General features: G+C 40.7%; 3 protein-coding genes and 1 pseudogene across 3 annotated transcripts in view; 1 reads left to right on the forward strand and 3 right to left on the reverse strand.

Annotated features, from left to right (window-relative positions):
* Window positions 1-2965: 2965 nt before the first annotated feature.
* LOC109952321 (histone H4) lies at window positions 2966-3370 on the reverse strand. Its single transcript, XM_020587344.1, has one exon. It carries the CDS (start codon window positions 3320-3322, stop codon window positions 3011-3013), a length of 312 nt encoding a protein of 103 aa, XP_020443000.1. The 5' UTR covers window positions 3323-3370; the 3' UTR covers window positions 2966-3010.
* Window positions 3371-7142: 3772 nt separating this feature from the next.
* On the reverse strand, window positions 7143-7655 carry LOC109952320 (histone H2A-like; annotated as a pseudogene).
* Window positions 7656-10418: 2763 nt separating this feature from the next.
* Window positions 10419-10876, reverse strand: LOC109952335 (histone H2B 1/2-like). The gene has a single exon (XM_020587362.1). The coding sequence runs from the start codon at window positions 10835-10837 to the stop codon at window positions 10466-10468; it is 372 nt and encodes a 123-aa protein (XP_020443018.1). The 5' UTR covers window positions 10838-10876; the 3' UTR covers window positions 10419-10465.
* A 7362-nt stretch (window positions 10877-18238) lies between these two features.
* Window positions 18239-22694, forward strand: part of LOC109952332 (homeobox protein CDX-1-like) — a 10054-nt gene continuing 5598 nt past the window's right edge. Inside the window, 2 exon segments of the mRNA XM_020587359.1 lie at window positions 18239-18593; window positions 18596-18745. Of these exon segments, the coding sequence (XP_020443015.1) occupies window positions 18392-18593; window positions 18596-18745 (352 nt within the window). The 5' untranslated portion in view covers window positions 18239-18391.

Here is a 22694-nt window from a genome sequence, read left to right on the forward strand (position 1 = left end):
GGTGCCCTTGGTTTGGAGCAGAACCCCCTTGGCTACCAGGGTCTTGATGGCGGTCTTGACGCGAGCCTTGTTTTTGTCCACATCGTAACCGCCCGCAGCCAGAGACTTCTTGAGGGCAGCCGTGGAGACACCGTTCCGCTCCTTGGATGCAGTTACGGCTTTAACGATGAGCTCGCCGACGCTGGGACCGGCCTTCTTTGGCTTTGAAGCCTTCTTCTTCGGCGCTTTGGCCGGGGCAGCGGCGGGGGGTGCGGGCGGGGCGTCTTCTTGCTGTGTTCTTCCTCGCGGTAGAGTCAGAGAGTGAAGCAGATCGGGGCCGGAGCTGCACTTAAACACACCATGAGAACCGTAGAGACGCAGCCAGCCCGCAGCAGCTCAGGGCGCCGTGGAGCCCGGGACACTTGTGTTTTCTCTTCACCGGTTAAACGGTGAAAAATCACCGTGGGGGAAACGCTGAAGCCCGACAGCGAAGCGAGGCGACAGCAGACTTGTGTCTCTTCATATTGGAGCTAGGTTGAGCTGTGATTCTCTCTGCATTTTGTTTGTGGAGCCTCCAAACCTCACGTATTCCCTATCGTGGCCAGAGCTGCTCGGCGGCTTTTCCCAATCATTCCTCTCCGAAAATGATTAAAACCGGGTCAGAACTTGCACAAAAGCTGTTGTACCGCTGGCCCACATCTTTGTCCAGGGACTCAGAGTAAGAACAGCCACAGGTCGATGATCATTTAATAATAAATTGAATCAGTTCTGGTCGCAGCAAACACACCGATGACGGCCGAGTCCTATGGCGCCTCAGACTTCCTCTCAGGACGAGCAATTTATTTTAACAATAAACTTTAACACTTCTCTGCACTAACAACACGAAAGGTTTATAACATTTTATATTTTCTTAAAATAGGCCTGTAAATGTAGGAAATCACGTCGTTGCACTCATCAGTGTATCAATGATTGATGAGAATGGCTTCAGTTGGTGGTGCTTGTGAAAGCAACAGGACTCAAAGCTGCTGCACTAAACAACAAAGACCTCAGACCATTTATAAACGAAATTAAATTAAACCCTTTATTTCTGTGGATACTGCTGATTTGTCACAGTACATGTGGCTTAAAATATAGGCTATTCTGAAAAGTATCCACTAACATGCATGTGCAATGTGTCCTGAACAACTCAGTCACCTGCAGTTGAAGTGAAACTAAATCTTTATTTATATACATGAATTTATTTATGTATTTTTTAAAATGTGCACAATGTCAAGCATTATGTGATGTTTTCCATTTAACTGACATGAGTGTCTGCACTGTGTTGTTTGTACTCCGACCGCTGTTAGAGATGTTACAGCCTATTTAAGACAACCTGTAATTCTGTGATGTGCTCATGTCTCTTCATTTGATTTTAAATGTGACATTGAATACATTTTAGGAAAAGCAAAAAAATAAAAAATAAAAACATCTCTAGATTTGCAAAATGTCATTTTTCTTCTCATCTCCCAAACCAGACACACAAAATAAAATAAAAACCTACTGTCTGGTCTTTGACTGATCATTTACACAGCTCAGCTTGTTTAACTGGTGTTTATTGTTGATGTCTTTGTGCAGTGACTTATTAATGTAGTGTTCTTTATGTCTGTGTTTCATCTTTATGAAATAAATAACAGTGATGCTGAAATGCTGAGAGAAATCAGTTTTAAGGCCAAAATCACTGATTCTGTACAATAATGATCTTTGTACTTAGAAAGTATTTTATTTTTTGATGATAAAAACTTTATTTGTCCTGGAAATAACTCAACTGATATTCTGAGAATAGAGTAAACAAATACAATTAATTAAGAAACAGTTTGATATGAATACGCTGTCTATATGTTTGAGTAAAATATAGCTGATAGTTTTTGGAAATTATGTGGTTAACATAAATGGTAACATAAGAATAAATAATATAAAAATAGAAAGAGTACATGAAGTACAAACAGCTGGAGCAAACAGCTTTTAGGACAGAAAATTCCAAGTGTATTGAACCTGATCCTTATGTCCTATATTACTTAAATTCTGGAAAAATGAGGAAACACATATAAAACTGACACTAATTCATTCTTCATATTACAAAAAAGAGCGATGATGGTTATAACTGAATCAAATCATGTTACCATCTAGTGTTTTATGTAGAGTTTATCTGTCAAGAAAGTTTGTATTTATCACCTATTCATGTTCAGAAGGACAAGAGCAAGGGCCAGTGTTCTGGAATTATTGGGAAGATTAAAAACATGTAATGTTCATACATTTGAAAGATAGTATTGGGACATAATCATGCACATCTGGGTGGGTGAGGGTCTTGGCAAGTGCCAATGCAGGTTGTATTTATGAGAAATCTGTAGTTTGGTTAGACTGACATGGTACGATGCGGATCTGTGAGAAGAGCGAGCACAATATTACTACACCTAACATTGCGTAGTTACACTTTGTAGATATATTTACAAATATATCTACAAATTATATTTGGAGACTGAACCTGAAATACTCCCATGTGATAATTGTCTCCTGCTTTTATTACTGGCATAAAACAGTACCTGATGTTTACCACCATAATATTCGCATGTCTGTAAATAACCTCAGTAACAGTTTCAATCCTTGTATTTTGTTGTGACTGTGATAATACTGACTTTTACTGTTCATGCCTACCCATTTGTTATACATGCATTCTTATTACAAGACTAGAGTCTCTACACAGACCCAGCCACCACAATCTATCCTCATCTGAAACAGCTGTTAAAGCAGAGTTAAAGCAAACAGCTGGAGCAAACAGCTTCTAGGACAGAAAATTCCAAGTGTATTGAAAAACCTATGAACAGACTTATAGTTGTACCACCAACAATTCACAACTATAATGTCAAAATACTAGAAGCAAAATTATAAAGACTTTTTTCTAATAAAACAAACTGCTGAAAGAAGGAGCTGCTCTGTTAGACCATGTGGGTGGCTCTGAAAAGAGCCTTTGTGTTTTAAGGATAAGGAACCAGATTTAGCCTCCGAAGCCATACAGGGTGCGGCCCTGCCTCTTGAGCGCATAGACCACATCCATGGCGGTCACAGTTTTTCTCTTGGCGTGCTCGGTGTAAGTGACGGCATCGCGGATAACGTTCTCCAGAAAGACCTTGAGCACCCCACGGGTCTCTTCATAGATCAGGCCAGAGATACGCTTCACTCCGCCACGGCGAGCCAGACGTCGGATGGCGGGTTTGGTGATGCCCTGGATGTTATCACGGAGGACTTTACGGTGGCGCTTAGCGCCTCCTTTACCGAGTCCTTTACCACCTTTGCCTCTTCCGCTCATTTTGACTAACTCTTTCTAAAGGAAGGAAGTCGAATAATAGTCGTCCCCACATTTGCGCTATTTACAACTGATCGGCGGACCTAAGTGAGGACAGGAGGCGGAAGTTGTAATGGACGCCAACAAGATGTAGAACCTATTCTTAGTGTTAGTAGTACTAGTAACTACAATTTCACAGTTTTTTTTTAACTTTAACAGTCAATAACCCACAGTAAAATGTGCCAAAGAATGGGAGAGCGTTCCTATGGAAGATCAATGAGGAGTTAAATGATGTTTACTCATTGTTAATGATATTAATAATTATCTGACTGATTTACTTATATCTAACACTAGACCCACTGTTGCAGAATTACAACATCACTTTTAACAATTCCTAAAAAAGGTTAGCACATGTTTTTTTTCTCAAAGCCACATTTACATATTCAATGGGTCCTATTGTTTGTCCTCACAATGCTATTGGATAGAAGAAGTGTTTATAGGTCGGTCATCTTGCCATGAACTTACTCTGCCTGCAAACTTCGCATCAGCTGATTTCCTTTTTTTGCACAACTGGATTTGTCAAGATTCAAGTAAAATTCCTTAAATATTTTTCTGTGTTTATTACAATGTCTAGAACACAAAAATATTTTGTTATTTTAGAAAACATTAATCAAATTTGATTTAGAGCTTATTCTGTCTATGTTGTAATTCCACAATGCCGGGTCAGAGTGGTAGCCTGTTGCATTGTTCAGGGAGAGGTGTGAATGGTTTTGAATGTGAACCTGTAAGTGCTCTGGGAGAATGTGAACCTGTAAGTGTTCTGGGGGGATGCATGTGCATAATAGACCAGTCAGACAGTATTGTGTTGAATACAGTGGAATTTTGATCAGCATTTGCATTGAAATGGTAACTGGTACTTTGTATTACCATTATACTTAGATCTGTACCCTTTACACCACCCTGTCTATTCTTTCAGTTTATCTACTACAATGTAACACCTATATGTATTATTCACATATTTAATTTAAACTTAAACCTTTTCCATTTCAGAATGCCACCGGCACAGAAAGATCATCTATTCAGTGTGCATGATGTATGTGATTTCTCTTTTCCATTTCAGAATGCCACCAGCACAGAAAGATCATCTATTCAGTGTGCATGATGTATGTGATTTCTGCAGTCCAAAATGGAGAGAGCGACTTTGAAATGGACTCGGATGACACTGATGCAAGTGACTCAGAGAATGAAGTTGCAGATGAAATGGACAAAGAAAACGTTAGGTATTTTTAGTCAGATAGATATTGGATAGATACTTTATGTATTAGAAATGTTAGTGGAGATAGGATGTCTAGTTAGACTGTTAAATGCTTAGTCATGCTTATGAGTTTCTACAGGGTACATCTGGTCAAGGATAACTAGAGAGAAGCGTTGATGACTGTCAGCAGACAGGGTGTTTAATATTATTATTACGATGTGTATAACTGTAGCCTTAACCATAATATGTTCTTATGTTTAAGTCACGACATGTTACTAGAAGTCTGTAAGAATGTTTTTAGTTACACACTACTTAACCAACAGACACACACATTCACACGTTGATTTGCTTCATTGTTTGACTACTGCTATGGCCAGCTGCAAAGCTGGCAACAGAGACGTCTCGGTTGACGTTTCTGTGTAGTATGAGGCTAGCCCAACCGAGGAGATATAATCTATAGGCCTGGTTCCTACAAAAACCACCAACCCACTGACTGCCCAGCCAATGATGAGGACATCAAGCCTCAACCAAAAAAACACACCTTGCCCCGTGACAGGTTTCGTTGGCTGAAAAAGGAGTTTATCAGTCCCAATACTGATTTTTCTGGTTCAGACATAGCCAATGATGCCACCTCCCTCTTCACCCCGCTGGAGTACTTCCAAAAGTTTGTGACAGAAGATATGATTCAGGCAAGAAACACAAATGAGTACAGCTTGCAAAAACATGGAACATCTGTAAACACCAATGTGAAGGAAATTGAGAAGATGCTTGGCATGTACCTGAAGATGGGCCTAATGCAAATGTCTGGAGTCCCTATGTATTGGGAGACAGACACACGGTACACCCGTTTCTGATGTGATGTCCCGCAACAGATTCCAATCTCTGTTGACTTCATTACACTTTATAAACAACCTAACTGTGTCAGAGATGGAAAAGAAGGACCAACTCTGGAAACTCAGACCATGGCTACATTCATTAAGGGAGAGATGCCTGCAGGTGGTACCTGAAGAGCACAACTCTGTGGATGAAATGATGATTCCTTTCAAGGGGAGATTCAGTAACATCAAGCAATGTATGTGCAGCAAGCCACACCCATGGGGGTTCAAACTGTGGGTGAGAACTGGAATCTCTGGTATGCTCTGTGACTTTGATGTGTACCAAGGGACTGTAGATGGAATACGACAAGCCAAATCTGAACTTGGACTGTCAGGTGATGTTGAGAGGCCTTTCATTGGTGGTACCTACAACAAACACATGGGTGGTGTGGATTTGTTGGACTCATTTGCTGCCAAGTACAAGTTCCCCATGAAATCTCACCGCTGATACATTTACATCCTCTGGCACACCATCATCCTTGCTGTAATTAACGGCTGGCTCCTCTACAAGCGGAACTGTAAAGCTCTGAAGATGACTAAGAAAGAAATACTGAACAGGAGACAGTTTCAGGCACAACTTGCATCCTGTCTCATCCTGGTGAACACACACAACACATCACCCAAGAGAGGGCGACCATCTTCAGGGAAGACAGTGACATCAGGGAGCCCTTTGCATCCTCAGAAGAGACCATCCTCATCAGATGTGACTACCCCAGCCAAGAGGTCATCGGATCACCCCCCACTGGATTTACGCAAAGACATGATTGCACATTTCTCAGTAAAGACGAAGAGAGGACTCTGCAGACACTGCAATAATGGATAGACAAACACACTGTGTAGCAAGTGTAATGTTCGCCTGTGTTTCTCAGATGAAAAGAACTGTCTTAGGGACTATCACTGCTAGTAAACAGACTTCATTCATGAATAAACACTTATTCATAAAAATAAGATTGTTGTGTGATTATTACTGTGACTGCTTAAAGCAATCACACTCTTGTTGTTTCCAGTATTTATTATTATTGTTTGGAGATGGTTCCTATACAAATACAGAAATTCTGCTCCCAACTAGGTCCAACGTTGCAATATTACATTTCCCTAAAAACTTACTAAAATGTAAAAATTGTGAAAACTCTTTAATTCCTACATCAGAGGCCTCCTAAAACAATATCTGAGGTCAAAGCATTTTTTGCTCATTTTTTTCTATATTTGGGTTTTACATTAACACCCAACTTCACCAAATTATAGTTCCAAATGAAATGTTTCAATGAAAATATGAGGTGTTTACAGCATTTTGATGGGTGGCTCTATAATCAGAGTGCATCCAAACAGGAGGGAGCAGAGCCCCACAACTGGCCTTATGTTGTCACACTCAGCTTTATCAAATGTGCTACAAATACTGAAGGAGTTTAAAAGCCACCAGGACATAATAGGACTTTCTACATTTCTGAACCTTCCACAAAAACAGACTCAGTGTCTGACAAACATGTAATGTCAGTTCATATTTCACCTCAAAGGTGAACATACTGAGACATCAGTTTCCAAACTTTTAAGTATATTTATGTGTCTTTAACTTGTTTGCCTTTATATGTGAGACAACTCTTGGCCTTGTTTTGATTGTGGGCTAATTACATCTCCCACACAGTGGACGTAGTATGTTCATCATGACTGAGTTAATAAATGTAATCAGCTAATGTGCCAAGGGTAACAACCCATAGAAGACAAGTTGGAAACATGTGCGCTTTGTGAAGGAGTGCGTGGCTCTTAAAAGAGCCGTTGATTTAGTTGAGGCAAAGCCCAGAGTTTACTTGGCCTTGGCGGGCTTGTCAGTCTTCTTGGGGAGCAGCACAGCCTGGATGTTAGGCAGCACACCGCCCTGAGCGATGGTGACACCGCCCAACAGCTTGTTGAGCTCCTCGTCGTTGCGCACGGCCAGCTGCAAGTGGCGAGGGATGATCCTGGTCTTCTTGTTGTCGCGGGCAGCGTTACCAGCCAGCTCCAGGATCTCAGCGGTGAGGTACTCCAGCACCGCCGCCAGGTAGACCGGGGCGCATAGTTCCCTTTCCTCAGCAGCCTGTGGACACGGCCAACTGGGAACTGGAGCCCAGCGCGAGAAGAGCGGGTCTTAGCTTTAGCTCTGGCCTTACCGGCACCAGTCTTTCCACGTCCAGACATGTTGATACTTAACTTCTTTCACTAAGCTCGAGAGAATGTATGAACACTAACTCTGAGATGGCCTTATATTCGTACTGGCTGCTCTCTCATTGGTCGGATTGAACTGATCGTCCAATGAGAAAAGAGCTCGGATCGAGCTCTTGTGTTAAGAACAATACTTCCGTTTTGCGCTCGATTTCAAAATAAGCCCATCCTCTGGTTGAATTAGTTTACAAACAAGGCGCATGGATTTTAAGACAAATCCTTGGCACCTGTCGGAAAAAAGTAAACTAAATGTATGAATTTGAGTAAGTACAATACTTCCGAAATGTGTTTTTATAGGAACTGATTTGCATCAGTTTGTCCAAATTACCTAAAAATTAGCTGCACAAAAGACTATTATCATCTAAGGTCATTTACTATAGAGAAACTATTCACTTTATGATCAAAACTTGATTTTACAGTTGAATCGATTCTTCTATGAAATGGTTCAAACCATTTTATATACAGTTCGCTCTCTGTGCTGTAAATCTTTTAAAATCTATATAAAATTCCTAACAACGTTCAATTTTCTCACTTTTTATTTTTAAATTAAACAGTTTTCAGTTATTTAAATATATTAAATAAACTAGTACATTATTTAATCATTATATTATATTATAATGACATGTAAGAGGGAGATTTGCAGGAAACTGTTCACAGGTTCATGGTAGTCAATCACTGAGTGTTTGGAACTTTAATGTTTCAAATATACCACCTTAGTGTGAGAACTTAATCTGTACTGCTATGTCCAAGAGTTAGCCTTCAAACAACACAAACTAAACAATCACCATCATGAAGGATTTAATGCAGGGCTGCTGAACAGAGCTGGGTCTACCTCTTACTTTTGCAGTATTGACATGCCAACATTAGATTTTGCACACACACACACAAAAAAAAACTTGCTTCCCAGAAGAGAAAGCATTGATTTCTGCCCTTTTCCCCTGGTTTCAATGCTGGTGTTTATATGAAGCTCTTTATTTTATTAAATAGTCTGCATCAAACTAGTTACTTGACTTGAAATAGAGCTTCTGTTGTATACTAAACAGCAGGCAATACTTGTTTTAATTATGAAAATTTGTGGTCAAACATTAAGTCTACTTGTACAAAGGAAAACATTACGCTTTTAGTGCTTGTGCGTGGCTCTTAAAAGAGCCGTTGGGTTGTTGGTGTAAACTGGTCTCAGGTCAGCTTAAGCCCTCTCTCCGCGGATGCGTCGGGCCAGCTGGATGTCCTTGGGCATGATGGTGACTCTCTTAGCGTGGATGGCGCACAAGTTGGTGTCCTCGAACAGGCCGACCAGGTAGGCCTCGCTAGCCTCCTGCAGAGCCATGACGGCGGAGCTCTGGAAACGCAGATCGGTCTTAAAATCCTGAGCGATCTCTCTGACCAGGCGCTGGAAGGGCAGCTTGCGGATGAGCAGCTCGGTGGATTTCTGGTAACGGCGGATCTCTCTGAGAGCCACGGTACCAGGCCTGTAGCGGTGAGGCTTTTTCACTCCGCCAGTGGCCGGGGCGCTCTTACGAGCAGCCTTAGTGGCCAGCTGCTTCCTGGGAGCTTTGCCTCCGGTGGATTTACGGGCTGTCTGCTTAGTTCTTGCCATTAGAACCTTTCACTCAATAGCAAAAGAAAGAATATCACCCCCGTTAGATGAGCGGGTTTATATAGGAATTGCTAGAGCGCTCACAGCGCTGATTGGTCAAGCGGGGCATGCGCGCGCAGCAGCAGATTGGTTATTGGAGAAAAGGAATTTGAAATGTTACCATAAACAGTTTTCACAGCAGCTCAGGGCATGTTTTGTTAGGACAGTTGCCTTGTGCTGCCATCTGACTGACTCTCTTAGATCAGATAATCTGCAGATACTGATCAAATGAGGATTAAATCAGTCTCATTTGATCTGATGTAGGAAACGTGGGACTGATTTTGTAAACATTACTCTTTCAGTCAATGGGAAGGATAAAGCCGGTGGATTTTGATCAAATATTTGCAGTTTTTTTGTTCTGTTTATGACTAAAATTAAACATTTAAACACTTTTATTGATAAACTTTTAAATTTAACAGGTAAAAATTATGGTAACTGGTTACTTTGGGCCATGTTTTCTGGCCAAGGTTTTTGAAATAAGTTTAATGCAGAGGAAAACTTCACCAGCCAAGTCTCACTGTGGCTGTGGCTTACGAGGTAGGGCAGTCGTCTTCTAACCAGCAAGTTGGTGGTTCGACTCCCGGTCTCCCCGCATGCCTAAGTGTCCCTGAGCAAGACACTGAACCCCAAATTGCTCCCGGTGGTTCGACTGGCGCCAGTGTGCGGCAGCCTCTCGTCATCGGTGTGTGAATGGGTGAATGGTGTATAATCTCCTGTAAAGCGCTTTGGCCAGTGTAACACACTGTGAGAAAGCGCTATATAAAATACAGTCCAATATTAGCGATTTCACTCCTGATCTGTAGTTCGTTGGAAAATTTAATACCTGTATATACAGATATTGTGACACTTACAGGTCTCTAGTTCATAAGTGCTCTTGTTTTTAATCCACATTTTAGTTCAGACATTCCTTTGTCTGCATTGTTTCTTCGCGTCACTGTTGATGTTAATACTGATTATTTTGTTGTATAAAACAGCCTTACACTGGTTTACTGTTTGCACATTGGGAGCCAATGTAACCAGAGTCAAGTTCTTCAGACCTGGCTAATAAAGCCGAATCTGATTTTAAATACAAGTACACACTACAGTAGCTGTTCAGAAACACCTAAAAATCACAGTAAGATGAAATACTGCAAAGGAAAAAGCTCTTAGTTGAAGCAGTGTGTGGCCCTTAAAAGGGCCTTTGTGTTGTCTGATACAGAAGGGGTTTACTTAGAGCTGGTGTACTTGGTGACGGCCTTGGTACCTTCAGACACGGCATGTTTGGCCAACTCGCCAGGCAACAACAGGCGAACAGCTGTCTGAATCTCCCTGGAAGTGATGGTGGAGCGCTTGTTGTAGTGAGCCAGACGGGAGGCCTCACCGGCGATGCGCTCGAAGATGTCGCTCACAAAGGAGTTCATGATGCTCATGGCTTTCGATGAAATACCAGTGTCAGGATGGACCTGCTTCAGTACCTTATACACATAGATGGCATAACTCTCCTTCCTGGTCTTTCTCTTCTTCTTGCCGGTCTTGGCAACGCTCTTCGAGACGGCTTTCTTGGAGCCCTTCTTGGGTGCTTTCACTGGATCAGGCATGACTTCTCACTTTCGTCCGTAGGTAGTCAGATGAAGAAAGCGATCGTGAGCGGTCAATTTATATCGGTCTGATGCAAATAAGACTGTGCTTTTGCTCATGCGGGATTGGTTGGCTTTAGTGCAGGCCTGAGCATGCGCAGTGCAAACAATAGTTCCCTTCCCGCCCATCTGACATATCTGTTGGTGACGTCATTTCTCCAGCTGATATAAAGCGAAATGAATAAATGCTTAATCATTCTATAGAGCGCGCAAGCAAAATGCCAGAAGGGAACAAGCAATATGACCAGACTAATTACAGCATTCAATCATTTCATTAGATTTAATAGTGCACAGAGCAAATGTTAATGTTTGGGAAGCTGCTTTTTAACAATAGCTTTTCTTAGGTAATGACTGAAATGATGAACCTTTTAATTAAAACTGCTGTAGCTGAATTTTCTACCAATGATGCTTAGTACTTAGAAGTAAATCAGTGTTACAGCTGAAGAAGTCATTTTGTTACATGATCCAGCTGTTTAGTCAAGAATCTTTATTGTCATTATGCCTAGCACAACAAAATTATTTCCAGCAGTTCTTGACTTTAAAAAGCAGCTTATTTACATAAGACATAATTGTATAAGTCAATATAAAACAATGAGCAGATGTATGGGATGTATGGGACCTAATCAGGTGTTAGGTTATTTCCTAGTTAGATAGATATTCAGAGATTTGTTGTCTAGAAATGTTTAGTGGAGACAGATTGACTAGCTCAGGCTCGTAACTGTTCAGTTTAATGTGCTTGCAGTGCAGATTGCATGTAGGCCAAGGTTGCAGGCAAGGAGCTGTTAGTGTCAACTGTAATGCTAGTCTTAATATTTGTCTTACTGTGTAATGCCATGTCAAATTGTTCTAGATACACACCACAAAAACAACAGCCACACACCTTGACTTTTCCTCATGTTTTGGCTAACGTTATAGTCAGCTGCAAGCTGGCATATCAGGTGACATCACGGTTTGACGCCCTGCGTAGCATGGGCTAGCCCAAAATGATTAAAATTATATAGGTTTCTGGGTCCAGGCTCGGCTCATCTTTCCAAGCTGCCTGCGCGCAGGTTGGTGGTGGGAGAGATCTGGACGTGTAATGTTAATTTTACCTGTGATCCTCTGAATAAACCAGCACGGTTATTTTTTATAAAATCTAAAGCAGTCTACTTCGTCTTATTGTGAGTTCCTGGTTTAAAAAAGCCGGAAGAGGCTTTGTACAAAAACAGAAGCTTATACAGGTCAGCAGCATGTTAGCAGCAAAAGAGTGTAGTAACATTATAAGGTGCAGCTTGGTGAGTGCAAATCTCAGTCTTTAGGAAGAGGTGTGCGCATGGGTGTGTGTCTGCAGAGATCCAGTGTTTTCTTTGTGTCTGTCCATAGGGAGGAGGTTGTGTGTGTGACAGAGGTTCATACTCACTGTGATGTGTTAAGGTCACCTATGTGATCACAAGGTGGCAGCAGGAGACAACAGTGTGGCTGGCTGTGGGGCCATCAGAGGGGGGCGCTCTCACTTTACATGACAGATTTAACAAAGGCCTGCCAGCTCCATGGGGTGGCTTTTACAGCATCCACAACTTGAACCTGATGAGTAACATCAGGAAATCTGACATCTCATTTCAGTGAACAGAATGATCTGGACTGCTCTTAAATAGGACACTGTTATACCCCAGTTCTTTTACTGGACAGATCTGAGTAAAAAAAGGAGTCTGTCTTTCTTGATTTTAGTGCTGCTTTATTTACAAAAATATATATATAAATATATGTATAAAAAGGATTACAGAACACAACCCAGGGCTCCCTCCTTCAGACAAGCTGCTGGAGAAGAGAGCAGGGAAAAAAGCATTCGGCAACATAGAGCCTAATACATTTATCAGTTTTGGGCTAACCCCTTACACAGATGAAGTCCGTCCCGCAGACTCAATCTCTTATCTAGAGCTCCACATTCTTGGAGAAGCTGCGTATTACCTAGTCATAACAAAATGAGGTAGCTCAATGTGTGTGTATGTTGTATGCATGATGTGTAACTAAACATTCATTCAGACATAATTCTTACACAAGATTAATACAAGAAAACAATTGGTGTCATGGCTTACTGCTAACCTTGCAGCAGAGCACACAGGAGTAGACTTTGAATCTTACTAAACTGCATTACTAACACACATTAAAGTCTAATAATTATTTGACTAATTTATTAATTTCTAACAACACTAAAGACCTGTCTATTTTTGAGTACTTGGAATTTATTTATCAGGATGTGTGTGCAATGCTTGTTCTCATGGTGTCTGTTCTCTATTGCTGCTTGAGGTACTGAAATTTGTTTATCAAGATATGTGTGTGGTGTTTGTTTCTCATGGTGTTATGTTGTTTGTTCTCTATTGTTGCTTAAGGTACTGAAATTTGTTTATCAAGATATGTGTGTGGTGTTTGTTTCTCATGGTGTTATGTTGTCTGTTCTCTATTGCTGCTAAAACACTGAAATTTCCCGATTGAGGGATCAATAAAGTACCTGCCTACCTATGTACCTACCTACCTAAAGAGCCTATGTTCTAGATTTGCTCATCTTCCTTTATAGCATTTTACATGTGTTAAACTTAATATATACTGTAGCCTACGGTCGGTGTCAAAGTTTACATGTGTGTCAATGTGTCATTTAACTATTTCTACAGCTGTTTGTTTCCCTTGACACACTGGAAAATATACTTTTTGTTGACTTTGTTATATTTTCACAAGACTTATCAAAATGTGAAAAAAAAAATCAAACTTCTTTGAGACAAGGAAGCACAAGATTTGTTGAAATCATTTAAATCCCTAAATTGCTTGGACATAAGTGGCCCATTCAAGTGTCTGTTACCTTCTGACTGATCATGCAGGCTCTGATGTACTTTTATAATGTAGTCTGCTACCATTAGTACTATGTAATGACCCGCAATAAACTTTATAATTTCAGTACAGTAGCAGTATTAATAAATGAATGTCATGTTAATAAGAGTTTCTTTCCTGTTCAGAAAACCTCTTAATCCCACTGACTTTTGTAATGCAAATAATCTACCCAAACAGAGACTCAACTATTATTTCTGTGACTCACTTTATGCTTTGATAAAGATTTTTTTTCAAATGTTGTAACCTTTTCCATTTCATATTTTCAATTTTAAAGAACCACTTACCGGCCTCATTTCCCATAAACCCTGGATGTTGGCAGGTTAAATGTTATGGTGCAGGTTTGTGAGTAAGGGTCAGGTTTAGTTCACGTTTGCAGCAACAGACTGAGATTACATTACGGTAACTAGTGACGTGACAACATATGTGCACAATAAGAGACCTACTGGAATTGCTCTAAACAATCTGAGATGTAGGTTAATGTGAAATAGTTTTTGTGTCAATATGCTAAAGTGCCTTTCGACTCACCTGCTAGCTTTAATAAACTAGCAGGATTTATTTGGCAAACAGTATATACTGTATAACTGTATATTTATAACTTTTACACAAAACCTTGACTTCATGTGCTTTTTAAATACCTTTTGAATTACTACAGCTTTAAAAGCACCTTAAAAACCAACTTAACTGTTCTGGACAAAGCACTGCAGCTGCTGTGTTGCAGCTCAGATAGCTCACTATAAGCTAAGCTAGCAGCAGAGGACTGAGAGCAGCTTGATGTTTTGGGGGTTAAACGTAATTCTTATTTTTCCTCACATGCAAACTGTGTCAAGGTGAACAACAGCCAGTGAGGCCATAAAAAGCTTCATGTTTACAACCCACCACCATCATCAAACCTTCCATAAAGTGGAGTTTTATGGCCATCAGCTGGTTAATGGTTGACCTGAAGACAGGTGACAGAGGGAAACAGAAACAAGATGGACGCCCAGTTCACTCCCAGGCCTCGTTATCTCTTCTCTGGATGTTCTCCTCCTTGCTACTCATGCTGTCCTCCTGTCATTTTTCTCATCTCCTCCCAGATTGAAAAAGGCTTCAGCCCTTCAGCACGACCAAAACTCACAATATGAAACAATGACAATACAAAAGTCAGAGACTGCAAGAAGACGGTAAAAAGGAATGAAATCACAAACACCTGAGACGATAACACTGTAAAGTTAGTAATGTGTCTTTTTATCATATTTCATTCACAGGTGATTTGTCCTTTGTTCTTAGGGTGAAAGCTTCACAACACAGCAAGAAATAAAATGAAAACTTTGACAATATTTGTCAGTATTATTGCTTTTTTTTATAAGGTGTAAATGTGTTTTTATGTACGTCTTATAACCGTGGACTTTTATAGCTTGGTGTCACTGTTTTTAGATGCATTAGTTGAAATTCTTCAGGATTAAATGAAAATTTCAAATTTAATTTAATTTTTGCATAAACCAAGGTCAAAGGTCAGAGGCCAGGTCATTCTAATACTCAAAACTAATTATTTCTTGAACTGGTGCCATAATCACATTTTACATCTACTTATAATTATTTTCTTGCACTACTGTACACTATTTATGTAAATGTATACAGTTAGTTAACTTTCAGGTCAAGACTGTACATGTACATAAATTGTGGTAATAAAAAGGGTAATTTCTTTTAGTTCAGTAATAAATTAATTCATTGAACCTTTTTATTAAAAGTGTTTGACAGACAGAAGCAGTTGAACCAGAATCTTCTTACATTGTACAACATCAATATAATAATATCTATCAAACACTTGAAAACACAAATACTCGTGTGTAATGAGAATTATTGTGGCTTTTATGTGATTTTACTGCAGCAGACTAAACTAAATACTCATCAGTGTAAAACAATAAATCTCCCATAAATCCATAAAGGTGCAGATAATTCCCCTTCAGGAGGGCAGCACAGGGGGATTGGAGGGCGGAGAGGATGGTGGCTTCTTCTGGAGGGTTGTCGGTTTAAACTCCTGCAGCACAGTGCTCATAAGCAAGGCTTGTACTGAACCTACTGAACAGTGAAGCAACAAGACTGTGCACAGTGGCCTTCAGGCATGCCAGTTTAAAATATTATAATGAACTTTGTAAAAGAAAACATGTTTCATTTACATTTTACTGAACTGTGAATGGGATTTGGAGTCTGGCTCAAATGAACCAACAGGCCCATGGCTAAAATCACCACTAGTGCAGGGGGTACTTTACTGTAGCTGAAGTACAATGCTGAGGTACTTTTCCTGAAGCACCCGTCCACCACACATCCACCACGTGCAACACAACCCCTGAGTTTTTTGGATTTATTTCAAAACTGTTATAATCTGTTATTTAATTGATTAGTCAGTCAATAGATAGATAGATAGATTTTATCATCAAGATCAAGTCCAATCCAAACTTGTAACTCTTACATTAAAAACAAACAAATAAAACAACATTTCAATAAAAAGAGCAAATACTGAGAAAGGCCTAAAAGGTCAAATCATATTTATTTATCAGAGCTTAGTTTTCTCTTCTTTCCTCTCACATTAATCAGCTCGGACGTTCCCTGAGGCTTATGGGTATTGTAGTACTTGCTTGCACTGGGTCAGTGATTCACTCAGACTTGGAATGATTCACATTAACTCCACCTGTTCTGTTCGGCTCTATTCTATATTGTTGTTTTACTTTCACTTCATGAAGCTGCTGGGAGCTCCTTCACTTTATTATTTACTTTTACTTTTATCACCTGTTTGAATGTTTTTAGGGAAATGAATCAGGACAGATTAAAGAAATGTGACTAAGAGTATTATTATTATTAATACTTGATTTTTGCTTTAAATAAGACAAAGAAATGCAATAGCACACTTAAGAACAATGATTTTGGGGGGAAATCAGTGCTTACATGAATTTTGCACTAAAATTATTTCTTATAAATGTTTGTTAATTTGACCTTAATTTTTAATCTTATTTCAATTGTATTCTACCAATTTATTTATTTGGAATTTAAATGACCATTTTAAATTACTTGTATTTTTCAGGTAGCCTACAAATAAACATGCTTTTAAAATTTTATTTTACTATAAGCTTTTTATCAATTTAGCGCACAGAATTACTTATACTTAATCACCATCCTTCAGCATGAACAGTGTTATCAGCATTACAAACGGATCATCCTGAGCATTTTACAGGACTTCAGGAAGAATTCAGGTGACATGGAGCTGTTTTCCCAGCCCTTCAGCACAAGTATGGACTGTGTCCCTGATCACATTCAGATGGAGCTGATTGAGTTTCAGTGCGATTCAGAGCTGAGGAATAAATTCATGTCACTGAAACTGACCTTACCAGGAATCAGAAACTAAAATCTCTTCAACAGATTAAAACTGCAATTTTTCTGAAGGCCAGAAGTGAAACCAAAAAAACAAATGAAACACTTTTCTAATAAGCATCTTATTATATCACTTCAACTTCAGTAGAGTCCAAAATATATCATTGAATTTAATTTCATCAACTGGTGGAAAAAACACTACAACAGGAAGACAACGCTATAAAACCATAATGTGGACACTTTGCTATGGTTTGTTTGATCTTTATCACACATTAACTATCAAGTATAAAAACTTTTTTTTAAGTATAAAAAAGACAGATTCAAATTCTTTGTTTTGCAATTTATGACAAACATGCTTTGGTGGAACTTGAGTGGAAATTTTATTTAAATGTATTTTAAAAGTTTCAGTTGACATTGAATTGAATAAAATCAGGTTATTTAATCTAAATGCAGATATGACATGCATGTCATTTTTGTAAAGACACTTAATAAATCTACAAATATATTCATGAAAGGTTTAAGAAGTTTGGGGGTGATTTATTTTAGAACACGTTGTATTTTCTCTCCTACAAAGGCTTTTTGATTTTTATATAAGAATGAACGAACTTTTGATGATTTGAACTTTATGTGACATATTACAAGAACACTAGCCTATTGTTGTTGTTGTTGTTGTTGTTGTTGTTGTACAGGCAGACAAACAAAAGGCAAGACGAGTCCTAACCCTGACACAGGATGTGAAACTAAAACTAAAATGAACGGATGAACGTGCCTCCGCATCTTGGCCCGTTCTCTCCTCTGTTTACCGTCATTTGTACGTTTGGCTCTCGCCCTTTGATGACAGTCTTTCTAATGCAGCAGCGGACTGTGATGCAAATGGAGGCTGAGAGGAGCCTGCAGGCCTGGGGGGTTGGTGGTGGGGGGTCGCGTAACCTGGTTCCCTGTGGACTTGTAGTACTTTTTATTTGTTTTGTGAATTAAAAATATTAGTAAACACCTTGTTTATGGACTAACTGTTATGATGATGATGATGATGATGAGGAAGTCAAGGTGAGGAAGAGCAGGAAGAGACGGGTGAGTGCCAGAGGGGGAGGGAGGGAGGGAGGGAGATAAGAGCAATAAAAGTGTCCATGTGACTGCAGCAGGTTTTAACGGGCAGCTGATGGAGAAAGCACTGAGAGGAACAGGTGTGAGCAGGAGGAGAGGGAACCTGCGACAGTGAAGCTGCTGTACCTGTAGCCCAGGTGAGACAGGAGAGAGCGAGGCAGGCTGGATCCGCACTATGCTGAGGGACTCCCCTCACCTGGAAAGATGTACGTCAGTTACCTGCAGCTGGACAAGGACCCCGCCATGTACCCGCACCAGAACGCGGTGACCCGCCACCCGGGTCTCAGCCTCAGTCCGCAGAACTTCCCGGTCCCCGCCCCGCCGCAGTACTCGGACTTCGCCGTTTACCACCACCACCACCACGGCATCAACAACGACACGCAGCAGGACGGGCCGCAGTGGGTCCCACGCTGGGCTTCCCCTCCACGGAGTTCCCCGGGCAGCCTCCTGCGCTGCTAACCGCGTCCCTCAACGCGGGGCAGCTGTCCCCCGGGTCCCCGCAGAGGAGGAACCCGTACGACTGGATACGACGCTCCTCAGCACCACCCTCCAACCCGAGTAAGACCCGGGACCGAGTTCTTATTTCACATTTAACAACGTAGCTGCACTATTTTGTCTTGTCTGTCTAATTATCACGGGAGACTCCGTAATATTTAAATAAGTCCTGCTTCTTTAGTCTTGGTAATATCACTATCTTATTTATTGCAATAAAACCTCCATGTCTGATCTTTTAAACTCACACATTATCCCACCGTGCACAGCTCTGGCCTGTTTTCTTCTGCTCCTCCACTAATTTTGCTGAGCCCCATTTCTCACCTAAAACTATTTAACATTGATGTGTTTTAAAAAGTTTTCCACAAGTGTGCTGGTCCAGCAGCCTCAACACCAACAGACTGCTGACCATTTTAATGTGAGACAGATAGGAAAGGCAGTGATACTCAAATGTGTGCACGTTTCTGCTCTGCCGGCTGCAGATAGCAGCAGCTGGACCGACCTCTGTGCAGCGAGCAGCGGCATGTTGGCTCCAGCTCACGGGCGTTCATTATTTGCATCTTACAGTCGATTAACTGGGCCGAAAGCAGTGAAATTCAGCGGGGTTGGGGTTCGCACGGCAGCTTTTACGGGCAATACGAAAGCCGGGCGACCGAGAAATGAATGGCTTTTCTTCACCACAAACAATTAATTAACAAAAGACATTTTTAAAAAATTGACAGCGTCTTTAAAAACGAGGGAAGAGTCAGAAATCAGATGCGCAGCCCCGTGTAAGAGCAAATTCATAACAATAACGTGTTTTATATCCAATGACATGACACGCATAATTTCAATGACATGTATTTTCTCAGTTTGGTTATGAAGGCTTAAATCAAATATTTTCAATTCATGTCGTTTTGTCACATAATAATTATTTCGTTTGAGGCTTTTGTGCCCAAACTGATTTTTCCGCCTCCCTTTCCGTTTGTGGGCCACCCTTCTCTATATGACCGACTTTAATTCCCTTTTTCTAGTTAATTATTCGGGGAGACCTTTTTCTTTACGTCAGTTGATATTTTCTGAAGCCGATTTCGTTTAGGAGGCTTAAACGCGATTTTCAGATTTCACTTTTACTCATAATTAGTTTGGCTTTATTTTTATTTTTGTTTTACTGAGCCAGTAGAGAATCCTTGGCCTGTATCTGAACAGCTCTTAAGCTTTTTGAGGCGACTCGGGTGCAGCTCAGCTTCCTAACTCCGCTATCAGTCAAGTTAATTCGCCTAAACAAAAAGATGCAGCTATCAGGACTAAATCTGCCCTCTCCCTGAATGTCGGGGGAAATATTCCCACCGGCCCAGTCCCATGCTGACGCCGGATCAAACGTGTGAAGCAGGTTTGAAGTCGTTGTGATGTAAATGCGCCGCTGGATGTGACTCCGGGGCGGCGAGGCTTCGCCTTTGTCTTCTGCTTGTTCCTGGGCGGAGAAGACACGAGTTTACAAGACAGTTCCCACTTTGAAGTGCGAAGTGTGACCCTTTTTTTTTTTTTTTTTTTTCCATTTTCAATAAACTTCACCTGGACTAATAGCTCAAGGTGCACACATGCAGGGCTGGCCAAAGTTCCTCAGGGGCCCCAGGGCAAGCATGCCCTCTTTGGGCCCCTGTTGACCCCCAGTCTACCTGGCAGTGTCATAATTCAGGGTTTTGCTGTGCTGACCAAGTTAAATGTAACAGTTTCTAAAACCGTTTTAATACTGCAGTACTTAAAGTACAATTTAATACCTTTCTCACAGTGATGGATGAGAATATGTTTATTACAGATAGCTGAGGTTATAAAATATATTACATTCTATCAAATATTTTTATTGACATTTATATTACATTTTTGTCAGTATCTGCCATCAACCCTGTCTCCTATAAATTATGTTTATATACAACATTGTACTGTGAGATTTGATATTTAGGTAGAAAACAAAGTGCTCAGTAGCCTAACCACAGAGCTGTTATGTGCCGTTCGCACCTGTCAGTGAGCGAACGAGAAAGAGGCAGACCCAGGTAGCCGACTTCGGTGCAAGCAATGATTTATTATGTACAGTGATGATGAGAGTAACAATACACAGAGGGAAATAGTGCGTAGTCCTGTCGATGAGTAGTAGCCGGGTGTTTGACCAACAGCAGAAGGCGAGGAGATGCAGAGCTGGGCCGAGCTGCGTAGGCTGGGTCACTCCTGGGCTGGTCGGTGGTGATGGTGGCTACTGAAGGTAGAGACAGAGAGATGAAGGCAATAGTGGAACAGATAGGCGACTGAGCATTGATCTGCCTGGGAGAGGAGAGTGGAGCCACGGTCCGGAGGAACAGTCCATGGGGGGAATATAGTGAGTGACCTAATCAAGTGCAGCTGGTGATAAGGGAGTGAGGAACAGGTGAACGTGATTAGTGTTAATGGGCAAGAGACAGTAGGAAAGGTGAGGGAGGCCAGAGCGGCCGAGCAAACCTGACAGGAGCCTATTTGTTATTTGCCAAATACATAAATTAGCAATACATGCTAATAATTATCTGGTCACAGTTGCATCTTATTTGCTGTTGCAGTTTAGCTGTAATTAGAAAACAGCATTGCAGGAAGTGGATTAACAGACAAAAACTGTTAGGTACATTTGTTTAAATTAAGTTTTTCCTAAATCTGACGTTTGCCTGTTAGTTTAGACTATTTTAGCTGCTGTGGCTAACATCAACAACAACAATAATAATAATAATATCCAATATTGTATATTATTAACTCATAAAAATTTACCCAACAGCATCCTGCCATACAATCCAATGTTGCTATAATATCAGTTGTAGTTTACAGATGTATACCATCTCCCAACAGTCCACAGTCAAACATAGTAAAGTTAAAGAACACACAGGAAATGGGAACAGACAAAACCACCATGAGTGTTGTTTTTCTATTTTCTCTAATCATACTCTTTGCGGCCACTTTGAGTCTTTGTGGTCATATCATGTCTTTTAGCTGAAAGTGTGGATACCTGAACCGAGCCCAGCAGGACCCGTCAGTACCCAAGATTACGGGCCAGGTTTGGAGTTAAATTTAGACATAGTGTTCAGGTCCAGGTCAGGTTTGGACACATAGATAAAACCTTAGGCTATCTGTCAAAGGCCTGCTTTGTTTAAGAATAAGGAGAAAAACACCATACAAACCACGCTGGGCTCAGATCAGTTTGGACATTATATACTCAGACAACACTCTCGGGCAGGGGTCAGGTTTGGACATAAATATGCGGCTCGATCCACATTCTATTTCCTACACAGGCAATGTGTCCATGATCAGGAGATTAAGTGAGTAATTAGTCCATGTTTACATTAACTGGGATAGGAACAGTGGGAAGAGACCATTCAAGATCAGATTTGGTTGTGTGAGGTTAAAAATTCATAGCATTTATGACATCACACTATATCTCATACTGTTACCTTGAAAAATGTACTTTGACTGACATGTTTGTTTGCTTTTTCAGGCACTTCCGTGTCATGTAGTGCTGAGTCGGGCTTGTTGGAGCGTTCTCTGGCGTAACCTAATTATAACTTCTCAGAAACACACAACTTCCGCTTGACTGTGGAATCAGATTTTACAACATGTAGGAACCAGGAAAAATAAAATTAAATAAAAACTAAAAACATTACAGTGGGAAAAGTGTTGTGTGAGCTCCACAGTTGGACCATCTCAAAGTGGGTGCAAACCGTCAGGAGTTTACAAACTACAATTACAGATCCACATTCATTCTGGTACATTTTGAATGGGGGGGGGGGGGTCTTGGTGGCGTCTCTTCTGATTGAAATGTGTTTTATTATAAACGTATTTAACATTTTACTCTTTGTACAAAGAACAGGAAGCAAATACAAAGAAAATGAATCTTTATTTAGCCACAAATTATGTCCATATTAACAGCAAACAGCAGCAGTTGGACACTATTAGTGAGACACATGAAGCTGGTCTTTGGCTTTGACCAGCCTCTCAATGTCAGGGCGAAGCTGACTAACTG

The sequence above is a fragment of the Monopterus albus genome, unplaced genomic scaffold (assembly GCF_001952655.1).
Source record: "Monopterus albus unplaced genomic scaffold, M_albus_1.0 scaffold454.1, whole genome shotgun sequence".
In the NCBI taxonomy this organism is placed as follows: Eukaryota; Metazoa; Chordata; class Actinopteri; order Synbranchiformes; family Synbranchidae; genus Monopterus; species Monopterus albus.

Coding starts and splice junctions, on each gene's coding strand:
- LOC109952335 (XM_020587362.1), bottom strand. CDS start 10,837: ATGCCTGATCCAGTGAAAGCACCCAAGAAGGGCTCCAAGAAAGCCGTC.
- LOC109952321 (XM_020587344.1), bottom strand. CDS start 3,322: ATGAGCGGAAGAGGCAAAGGTGGTAAAGGACTCGGTAAAGGAGGCGCT.